A 12,196-nucleotide genomic window follows, 5' to 3' on the forward strand; every position below is an offset into this window, starting at 1 on the left:
GTGTTCCTGGGGTCAAAATACATAAGAAAAGTGCCATACGATCAATTTTAAAAAATAAAAATTTCTGGTCAAAATTTGAGATTTTTCCAAGGGGTACCCCTTACGATTTTTTCAAATTTTGGCCAAAAATTTTTATTTTTTAAAATTGATCGTATGGCACTTTTCTTATGTATTTTGACCCCAGAAACACGAATCCGTTGTCCAAATTGAGCTACGATTTTTTCCCTTCGTGATATCCTCAAATTTATGCCAAAAAATGCGAAAAAATGGGGATAACTCCATCATTTTTGAAGATAGATCATTTTTTCTTTCAGATTCGGATTTCTGAGCTCAAATTACATTAAGATAGACTATAAAATAAATTTTTTATTTTTGACCCCAAAAAGATGAAAATTGGCGATAACTCGATCAATTTTAGAGATAGATCGATTTTTCTTTCAGATTTGGATTCCTGAGGTCAAAATACGTAAGAAAACCATATTAAATCCAATTAAAACCGTGATTTATTTTTTGCTCAGAAATCGAATTTTTTTTTACATCTCCAAGAGTAATTTCACATATAATCAGCTCATGAATCCAAATCTGAAAGCCGAAATCGAAACATATTGATTGGTTTTAGTCGTAGACCCACTTTGATTCGTCGCAATTCATGCATGGGTCGAAATATTCGAATTTTTCGGTCTACGAGTGGGCCCAAGCTTATTGTTAGCTGGAGTCAGGTAGCCACGGGCGCGCGGTTTGTTGTAGGGCGTGACCTCTGCTCAGCCCCGAAGGTGACGTCTCACAACAAAGCGCTACGCTGCTGGCTACCTGACTCCAGCAAATCTCAGGCCCCCTCGTAGACCGAAAAATTCGAATACATCGCAATTTTTCTGCTCCAAAAAGTGAAAAATCGGCGATAATGCGATCATTCTTGCAGATAAATCAATTTGGTTCTTAGATTCGGAGTTTTAAGATGAAAATACATACGGATAGCATGGAGAACTCATTGAAAAAAAATGTTGATTTTTGCCTCGAAAACGAAAAAAATCTGAGGTTGCGAAATGATGTTGCACCGTTACTTTGAGCGTCGTTGGACTTTGGTGGGGTTAGTTTGTGTTACAGTAAATAAGTCAGTATGGTTTTCCGGTCTGGAGGGCTTGGGAAATCAAACGAAGAGCTGTTACGTATGAAATTTTTTCTGTATCAACTTCAAGTGAACAAAAACCGTCAAAGTAGAAACAGCAGCCGCGATAGCGATATACGAGAGATGTGTTTGTCCTAGAAAAATAAGGAAAAAAAAGTATAAAAAGGAATATAAAGGAAACCTCATTGTTGACGTTTCTCATTGTTAGAAGCGCATCGCCAATGCCGACCATCGAGAAAACAGAAAAGTCACTGCAGAAAAGTACGAGGAGATGCATTTCCATCTCACAGTAGATAGAATATATTCCATTAGCATATCACCTGTCGTATTCAGAACAATGATAATCCAACGATGCTGTAATTTCAATGTAATTTCTCGTTCTCTTATTGATTCATAATATTATCGCACCGAGAAATTAGTAATTTCTGATCACATATTGACTGCCATAAACTTTGAACACACATCAGCTTTTACTTTGCGCTTGATTACTCTTCGAAATATTCGGCGATGTTCGAGCTTCCCACGTCACATCTATTCGCATACATACGTGATAAAATGCGAGAGTACATAAATTCATATCTTGATATATTTTTACTATTCATACGTTAATTTTTTCTCTCTCGATTCAATGATTTCAGGTCTCATGGGTACGAAAACGTGGCGAGGAATTGCACCTCTTAACTTTCAAGACATTCACTTATTCGAACGACGCTCGATTGTCGCTCGATTATCAGGCTCCTAATGACTGGAGACTTCTTCTTCGTTATGTGACCGAACTTGACGCTGGAGTTTACGAATGTCAAGTGACAGCGCATCCGCCTCTGATCAGGGTCGTTTATCTCACCGTTTCCGGTAAGTTTTACGAGGATATAATAAATTGAATAATTATTGCGATAAAGTACACCGTGAGTGCACTTTAGATGTTTCAGTTGATATGTTTAGTAACGTAAAAATGAACAACTGATTTCGCCGTATAATAGGGCAATCAAGTTAAATTCAACGTCACGCAGTAATAATTGAGTGCCCCAAACTTACCTTTGATGCCCTCCCCAATGCCTGCTACACCCCCTAGTAGCTACTAGGGTATTACCAAAGTTTAAATACGTTGCGGTCAAACCCGCGTCAATATAATAATCGCGTACCTAAACATAGAGAGGCAATATTCACTCAAATATTGGAAAACGGATTCGCGAAAGACCTACCGAGATTAAATAAGGGTAGCTAGTAACCTATTCAAGTTTCAAATCCCTACAGCGCTCGCCTAATTCACTTAAAAAAAAAAATAACATACATCGATTCTCTGGTCTACTTTCTATTTTTTCACCGTACAAAGTATTAAGTAGGATCCATAACCAAGGTTGTATTTTCACCCTTTCGTTTTTCACCTACCTTCCACACTTACCTCTATTATCTCTCTTATGGTGCGCGCCATGTTATCACCTCCATTCTACGGCTCTTATACGTTTCGACGATATATACTTCCCGAAAATAGTCGCTCTTATACGTAACCAACAACCTCGTAGCAAAGGGTGATGTTACCTGGCTCGCGATTCTCTTCATTCTTCCCTATGTTCAACGCCGCATAAAGATACACTCAAATTTCCCTCTCGCTTCTCTACGGATACAGGGACGTTAAAAGCGACTAGAATCTTACCCCTCGTCCTACTAACAACTTTAACGGGATAACGTATCTCATAAACATCCCCAATAATCCCATGGAATGTGAACACATTCCCTAAAATTATTCAAATATTATTTTTTTTTGCGGATTTTCCAGCTTTCATTTTTGAATTCTGTACGTACATCAAAAGCCCTGGTTTTCATCAATGGGGCATGGTATATCCAAATGTAATCAGATCGTTTTTGGTCTACGATAATGATAATAATGAACCTCGATATGATGGTAATAATAATGACAAGAACAGGGTAGCTTATGTGATATAGATGTGCGAAGTTTTTGAATAAATGACTATCAGGTAGCTCGCGTATACCGGAAGGGACGTAAAGAGGGGGATGAATAGGTGCGTCGGCGGGTTGTGTGCGTGTAAAATATGGACCAATCATAAATGATTCCGAGAGACCAAATACGACGGAGAGTGTGTGTGTGTGCAGTCGGAGAGACGCGTTTTGTAGAGGTGGAAATTGGATTACAACTGGGTAGTATATCCATACCGTACGTATACGTATGTGAATACGGAACATCTGTATGGTTGTACGGGGTGGTGGGAAGCGGGACGAAATGGGTACTTTGAAAACGAATATCTGATGCGCGTATCATCCTTGGATTATCACCTCATGGGTTATGAACCGAGTGTTCTCGGCAGGTGACGGCGTTTCAAAAATACACAGTACCCACGATACGCGTAGCGGGTGTTCGATTAGTTTTACAATTTTTCAAATTCCCTTCTCTTCTTTTTTCACCCAGTTTTTGTACGAAGGAAGAATAGAGAATCGGAATCGAATTTAGATAAAGGGGAAAAAAATAAATAAATAAATAAAACGAAGATCTTCTATTCGAACGAACGAAGGAACATAAATCGTTTACATCCCAGGCTAATCTCCCTCATGTAGTTTAATTTTGTAGCTTGATATCCTATAGCGTAGAGTTATAAAGGGGTGTTAAATTTATAGCTCAGTTAAAATGGCGAACGAAGAAGTGCCTCTGGGTTGTCCAAGGTGAGGCTAATCGGCAAGGGAATATAATTCTTGAAGAATTTAAGGAATTACTTTTTCTTGATTTTTTTTTTTTTTCCTCTCTCATCAAGACGATCTCACGGTTATCGAGAGTCCACGCGAGGAAGTATTCTGGAATTATACCATTTATAGGGAATTCACGTAATTCTTTTACAATTTTTACGTGTTGAAGAATTCCGAAGGTGGACGCCACCGGAAAAGGCAGATGTAGCTGCAGCTACGGATATTATGAGTGTGTGGCTGTGTGTGCGATATTTTTCAGCTGAAGTCAAGAGTTTAGATAGACTTATTCCCAACCCCTTCGACCCCCCTACCCCTACCGCTGCCCCCTCGTAGTACAGAGAGGTTATGAAATATTTGACCGGAATTCTGGCGAGAGCATGACCGGCATAAATTCGTTCAGAACGGCAGAAAATAAGCAGTTGAACGTGGGGTGGCCAATACCCAACGATCAATCGTGATCTTTTAGATATATTTTGCAACGGTGCAAGTTATCCGGGATGTACATACATAGGAAAATTATGAGACATTCATCGATCAGTTTCCTACGTACGTGATGTGAAGAATAGTCGGATCTACGATAGATCGAAGAGAACAAAAAATTGAGTGAAGAGAAATTCGGAGATACCAGAGACTGATCTAATTTCGTGTTTCGAGAATACTTTTTTGGAAATGGTTGTTCGCTTTTTTTTTTCTTGCGATTCCGATCACCGAGCCATCCAAGTTTGAAAATTAGTTTCAACTTAGACAGTCTAGAATGTCTAATAAACGTTCAAATTTTAGTTCAAGTCTCTTATAGATTTGAAAATAGTTCTCTACCTTATCCAACATACTTGCAAAGTTTCAGACTTTTTCCAAATCTCTGTCTGCTGCAGCTAATAAAAGTCACGGTTTCCCTACTTCGCTTTGAGTTCGTAGAATGTTTTTTGGATAATTGACGAAGGAACGGCGTTTCATTTTTCCTTCTCAACAAAAAACGTGGAAATAAATTAGAATAATAAAGAATAGAAAAAAAAAATAAAATTTTTTTTTATCTCACGCGGCATGAGTAAGTAATAACCAACAATAAGTAAAGTAAGTAGGATAAGTTTTGCAATTCTTTATCCGGCAATTGATCCAACTCAACTCACAAGTGACGCTGCTCACTTATTTTCAGCTCAACTTAATACGTGGCTCAAAAGAAAAGAGAAAAGGGAAAAGGGAGGAGAGAAAATAGAAAGAAAGGAAAAGAGAGAGGGAGAGACGAGTGTAGGGTAAGACGCGAGCAGTTTGCCTCTGGCGGACTTCTTAAGCCTCTGTTAAAGTTAGATAAAGATTAACCTTTACTCTAGAATCGATTTGCGCTCCTCCCTTTATTTCCTCCTTTTTCTCTTTTGTCCTTAATACATATAAGGCATGTGCCACCGACAGCTCTCAAGCCTCCTCTGGGCTATAGATTATTATACGGTTCGATCCGAAATATCTTTCATTATACTCGTCAGACAATTTCTTCCATCCGAAGTAGATCCTTCTCTTTCTTATTTATACCAATTTTTTTTTTCTCGTCATTTTTGTACATTTTTTTTCTCTTTTCCTTGCTTTTTATGGTACACTAAAAGCTCGGAAAGCTCAAGTCTTCAAATAAAACGGATCATTAAACCGATTAAAAAATTATTTATACATACGCGTCCATAAATTAAACACTCCCCCTCGCTTCACCCCCTCCTCACCTCTTCACCCTAGATTACGTATTTCATGCACGCGATTTATATTCACGCATATATATCTACCATCCTACCTAACCCATCTACCTCAACCTACCCGCATGAAAATGAAAAATAATATAAAATGCAATTCGCCGTGGAATAAATGCGGGGGAAAAGCTACGAGAATCAGGAAATTCCCGGCATATAAATTCTTTTATTCTTGTTTCGGTCCAGCAGACTCTTCCTCCTATACACCAAAGGTAATAATTTTTAGTCTTTTTTTTGCCATTCTCTTTTATTTATTTTATTTTATTTTTTCTGTTCTTTTCACATTTCTATTTTTATTTCTTTCCGTTCCTTCCTCCTTTTTCATCCACGTCCAATGCCCCTGAATTGAACCGTTGAATTTGATATCCATTTGGTATGCAAGGATCGAACACGTATTATATTGCCGCAAGTTATGCACCGGGACGAAAGACGTGCTCGGTATTATACGTGTATATATATATATATATTATATACGTATGTATGTAATACATATATATCACACACACACCCCTTCATAACCAACCCCTTGTCATAATTAAACTTGCTGTCCGACCCCAGAGCTTTTCGCAAGGGTCAGTAAGCTCTCGGAAGAAGGGAAAAGAAAAAAGTACGAGGTGAATAAAAAGAGTAAAGTAGAAGCAAAGTAGGGGGAGATAAATTTTCTTTACCGTGACGAGATAATAGTAAGTGAAAGGTGATTCTCGGGGTTTGAATTACGACTTGCGTTCCATCGAATCTCAAATGCAGCGGGCTTTTGAGAAAAGGAACAATAATTCGTCGAACGTAAGTAGCTCCGTGTAAAATAAAAACGTTAGGTCTGGGGGGGGGGTATATTGGAACGAATGGACGGTTCAAAGGAATAAGAGAGGATCTGACAGTGTTTACGATCCGTATATTATATAGCTAAGACGTATATATAAGGTAGATGGATACGACGAATGCAGGTGGTAGCAAACTAGGTATACGGGACGAGGCGACGTTGCGCTCCCTGCTGCAGTTGTACGACGTGTCACTCTGTCGCGGCTCGTAGAAGCTAGTAATAAATTCTTGATCGAGGGATGGAAAATAAAAGAAAATAAAAATAGAGAAAGTGAGCCGGCGGTGCGGGATGGTACCAAGGGAGACGGAATTCCGAAAGACAAACGACCGTGGAAATCTGAAGGATAGGGAATACTGTGAGCGAAAGGAAATATATATGTATATATATAAAGAATAAGAATAAGAATAAGAAGAGTAGAGAATAAGAAGTATGGACTCTGCGAGCTTATAGAAGGTTGAAAGCTTCGATGCAGTTGGCGCGTATAAATCAACCCTTGCCAATACCAAGCGTTACCAGCTTTTATTACAGGGTTTACTTTACCAGTTTTACCAGTGTTTGCGAAGACCTCCCCCCCGCTCGTGCTTTCTTTTCATATCCGCGAAAAAAGCTCAGTATTGTGCGAGAAGTGCGGCGAGGAAAGGGCAGAGGGGGAGGGGGTGACTGTTCGGAATCGCACTTTTTTTTTCTACTCCTCGCTTTCTGTTATGTTCTACAACTCTCTCGGACAAACGGACGGTATAATGAATACTGTATGGCGAAGGGTAAAAAAAATCAGAAAAGTTTACGGTGTTAGTTTTCTTTTTTTTCTTTTTTTATTTTTATTGATTATACGGAGGCGATCGGAAATTGACTCTGGAGAAAGCTCCTTATCGTTACACATCGGGTATAAGCGGGTACGGGTTAGGAATGAGAAAAAATGAAATTATATTATAACTTGAAAATTCAAAAAAACAGTACACTTACAATGAAGATGAAAAATAATATAAAATGAAATAGAAGGGACGAAACGGAAGGCTAAAAAATAACTGAATAATTTAAAACGAGAAGAAAAAAACAAAAAAACTAGAACAAAAAGTAGAGTGATACACATGATAAGTAGCTGCGGTAGCAGCAGCGGCAGCACTTTGTAACCGAATGGTTTTTAGTTATACAGACTCCTCCTCAGCTATGCCGCCTGCTTTTGAACCGAACAAATGAAACGGACCAATTCGCGCTTGCTTTAAAACCTCACTAACACAGAAGCTATACAGATAAACGTAGCTAGGTTTCTACGCCCCGAAGAATCCTATATTTGTACCGACGAGGCCAAATAAAAGTCTAGCGTACGTGGAGGGTTTCTTTTTTGTTCTTATTTCTCTCATTTCCCCCAACTGCAATTCAAGCTTTCAGCCAACTTTGTGTCCGAAACAGAAGAACAAAAAAGAAATTTATTCATAGTAAATTCGTAAATTTGAAACGCAAGGTTCTAGATTCTACATGGTTAGCTTATTCGCCTTCTGCTGCTGCTGCCGCTGCTGCTGCAGTTACGGGTTGAAACACATATCTGCAAGGTTTATACGCTATCTGCATTAGGGATGAGTCTAAGGTTTCCGCTTCGAAGGGAGGAGGGTTTTCTCTTGTTGGTAGAAAATACCGTGTCCTGCAACGCGGGTAGACAATAGACCTCGTCGTATTAAGCCAGGCATACAACACCGGCAAGCAGTGAACTATAAATGTGGGTAACGTTGCTCAGAGGGGTGCGACGGTAGCTTGGGGGGAGGGGAGGGGGAGGGGGTTGAAGACTGGGTGTGGAAGGTGGGTACATTATACGCGTTCAGATCCTTCTGAGCCGGGGCTTCCCGACGGGACTCGAGTGGCGAACTTCGAAAGTCCTTATAGCAGCGCCATAATTAACGGGAAAGTAGCTAAATTCTCCAAAACGGCGGAAAACGGTGAACCAAAGCTGAGCCAAGCTGCTCTTCCTTTAATACCGTTGCTAGTGCTGCTGCCGCCGCTACTGCTACTGCCACCGCTGTTGCTACCGCTGTTGCGAGTGCCTCTGTTTTTGCTTTTGTTGCTTTCGGAACCGCCTAACTACCTACCACCACCACATTTCAAAAAGATTAAGCTCAGGCACGCGCCTCTTCCTCCCCCCCTCCCCCCCCCCCCCCGTTTCTGCCCGCTCACCCCGTTATACCGTCAGGTTCTCTATAGTTTTCCTGACATTTTGTATCTCTCAGAGCCACAATTAGACCGAAAAGTTTTAATGGTTTCTTCATCGAACGAATCAACGTTCGCTACGATATTTCGAACAACCCGTACACACCTTCATCATCTTTGGAAACAAAAGGTGATTTCCGATTTTAACAACGCTTCAAAGCTATCGAATAGCAACCTAAACTTTCTTTACTGATTTTCTCTCAACGGCTGTCAGATACCAATTGAATTTCAAAAGGTAGGGAAGCACGTGTTAGCTAACGAAGCTCTTTCCATTTCAAAAGTTTCACCATTTCCATTCACTTTTATCATCGTGACTCCGCTCTTCCTTTTTGTTTCTTCCCTTTTTCCTCATCTCTCTTATTTTTTCCCCAGCAAATTTATTTCAATTTCCCGAAACACGATTATTGTTGGCTTCGCCACCACCAACAACCCTTTCGCGCCGTGTATTACTCGAGCGAAGGGTAAGTTTTGAGTTTAGATTTTCTGGGTTGTCGGTTTGTTTCGCTACTGTCCAGGCGTTCTGTTTATTTATGGATATGCGCTCATGCATTTATTTATGTACGGAAGATCCCATGCAGATCGTGCGGGTGGTTCGCGTCATTCGCGCGAAGGGTGAAATTCGGAGAAAGAAAAGTGAGGCCGAGGGGATGGGGGATGAAAAATGAGAGGATGATTCCAATTTTCTACCTGTACAGCGTCGCGCGTGAAGAAAACGTAGCAGGTATACGCGTATGGCTCGGCCAACGGGCACGCGGTCGCAAAACCAACCCCCCTCTCCACCCTCCACCGGTAGATGCAAATTTACATTTCTAACTTTTGCGGTTTAACGCCAGAAATAGATGGTGGTACGCTAACTCTCGGTGAGCGGGTGCTCTGCCCGTCCGTGTTTTCGGACCTTTCTCGCCCACTCGTGGACCATATAAGGTATATACATATACACGGGTATAGAGAAATGTCCCAACATCGTAATATTACATCTATAACTACCGCTGCCCTATGGCCAGTGTAAAGTACTCAGCTAGAAGCTTACCTTGTATTATACGCCTTGGTTATACGTCGGCGTAACGTTGGTACCGCACAACTTTCGGTAGACCTATTGTTACAGCGTATGCGCTGTGCGAAGTAGCATCACGTGTACGTACAAACCTAGTTCAATACAGAAATTAGCCAAGGGTACGTGGGACTCTGGCTTTATGGTTAAAATGCTCCAGGGAAATGGGGTGAAGAGGGTAAGAGTACCCTTCACTGATATGAATTGGCGGCAACTAAATACATGTATATATACGTATCGCGATAGCTCGCGAATATTGCGATTTGTAATTGTTGGTGAAAATATTCCACGTACCTGTACGTTGAATAATTTTATTTTTTTCATGACGTACGGGTTTTCGGTAGGCACCTGAAAATTCGACCACTTTTTTACGGTTGACTCGTTGAAACCGATCGTATCGAAGTTACATTTAATTGAACCGCGATGACACAGACATTACAGGTGGTATATTATCGGTTTCATCGAACATCTAAGATGCCCTTAGGGGCACTTTGATTTGTCAGTCGGCACCGCAATATTGAAATTATCGATATGTACTCGGTCTGGCAATTTCAGAGCGGACTACGCTCGATACAGACGACGAAATAGTTGTTTGAATAATCGTCAAACGTTGTCTACGATTCAATGAGAGAAGATTATTTACTCCTTCTCGAATTGACGTCTCCAAGCTTTTTTGACTCTATTTTCATTTTTATTTTATTCCGTTTTTCGGGGCTACGGCAACCCTGAATTTTTTAGACCCATTTTTGGACCCGAGTAGCTACGCGACTAGGTCGGAAAGGTTTAAGAGGCTTACCTTTTGTCGGTGAAAAACACAGTTTTTCACTTGCGGTGGGGTCAAACTTCTACCATGTCGTAGTACAATAGGTAGTAGGATGCCGAAATGTAGCTGTCGCGTCGAGCAAGTATTTTACCGTCGTAGCTCTCGCTACGAAAATGAAAGTAAAGCCGCGAGAGAAAAAAAAAAAAAAAAAAGAAATGAAAAGGAGTTTTTATACATCAATTCAAAAAATAGCTGATTCCGTCCATTCATTGATCTCCAACGGAATTAACCGACGTACGCGAGATCCGTTGGAAAACTTTCCGCGCCCTTAAAAAATCGATGATATACTTACCCGATGGAATGATGGGATTTAAATCACTTCCGTTGGTTTGTTTTTCGTTCTTTCCATTTCTTTCTTTGTATCTGGAGATAAATTTTTTGCTCCTTCATCCCCGAGAATTCCGAGGATCATGGCGAAGGTTTTATTCCGCGAGCTCCCGTGGAATATCGGGGACGTGAACGTTAATTGGTCGATGTCAGTCGCGCGCAGAGTGGCGTGTACGATCGATCGAGAGGTAAATTAGGAAATCAAAGAAGCTTTCCACCCGTCGCTCCGGGATTTATGAAGGAGGGTCATAATTCCGGGACTCTAAACACCCCCTTCCCATTCCTTCGCTATCGGTTCAACTTCGCTTCGATTCACCCCGTACAAACAACAAACGATCGATCAAAGTATACCGTATCAAACTGGTTATAATTCTCTCTCGTTTAATTCTGCTGTTTTTTTTTTTTTTTTTATCTCTTCTTCGATTTTCATTCGAGCGCTGCGCCGTGTCCGTCGTATTTGTTAGTAGGATGCGAGAGTTCTTGGTGTACTTATTTAGAAACCAGAATGAAAAAAAAAAAGAAAAAAAAAATGAGAAACGGGCGTCAGAATGTGCCCGGAAGTTAGACGATGGGAAAAATGGACGACCACTTTTCTGCGCCATTGACCTTTTCTCCTTTACTCGGTGTACTAAATCCCGGGAAAGGAGAATCGCTACGCACTTTTCTCATCCCTTGGACTCGCGGGAATATATATTGCGATGTGAACACAAAGTCAATGCAGTCCTCTTCCGATGTTTTCATATTATCTTCTTGTATATATTGGTATATAACGTACGGGATAGGGATATTCAGGATATCGAATCATCAAATCAGGACTACTGAAAGTCCTGTAAACTACCCCTTATTGTATTACAGAAAAATACTCTGCAACTATTTTTCTTTTCATCTTTTTCCATTTATTTTTTCACTTCTATTTCTCAAAAAACATTGAGAGAAGAATATGGTGTTGCATAATCGCAAGGGAGGATGAAAAAGAGAAGAAAGAGAAGAAAGAAAAACTCGAAAACCGCGGAACGTATGCGATTCTTTCGTAAATATGTTTTCTTCGGTGACCGGAACCGCCACAATTTTTTCCTTTTTTTATTCGGTGTTTTTTTATATTTATTTTTTCCTCATTTCTCTTAGGTAGATAAACGAACAGGGAATTCCACTTATAGTAAAACAACATTCTCGAATATCTTTCTCTCGCACTCGTAGCTACATAATTCTACCGAACTTATTTTACTGTTATTTTCCGAGATTTCATTCGATTTTTTTGCTTTTTAGTTTTTTCATTCTCATCTGTTTCCCTCGACGAAAGCAAAGAGAAAGAAAGAGAGAGAAAGAGAGGGACAGAGATGAGGAGTTTGCCTACTAGGCAGCTTATGGACAAAACGTCAAGCTCAACGTTTTATCATATTCAGAGAAAATTGAGTCCTGGGTT

The 12,196-nt window shown here is 40.3% G+C and overlaps 1 protein-coding gene across 3 annotated transcripts in view; it reads left to right on the forward strand.

The window, feature by feature from the left end:
* LOC105689526 (obscurin-like) overlaps nt 1-12,196 on the forward strand; it is a 144,207-nt gene that overhangs the window by 68,370 nt on the left and 63,641 nt on the right. For all 3 annotated transcript variants that reach the window (XR_007279248.1, XR_007279249.1, XM_048657948.1), the window contains one exon: nt 1,765-1,978. Coding sequence is in view for 1 of the 3 variants with exons in the window: in XM_048657948.1 (XP_048513905.1) it covers nt 1,765-1,978 (214 nt within the window). In the remaining 2 variants the exon portion in view is untranslated. The remainder of the gene's footprint in view (nt 1-1,764; nt 1,979-12,196) is intronic.

This window comes from Athalia rosae, chromosome 7, assembly GCF_917208135.1.
Source record: "Athalia rosae chromosome 7, iyAthRosa1.1, whole genome shotgun sequence".
Taxonomy (NCBI): domain Eukaryota; kingdom Metazoa; phylum Arthropoda; class Insecta; order Hymenoptera; family Athaliidae; genus Athalia; species Athalia rosae.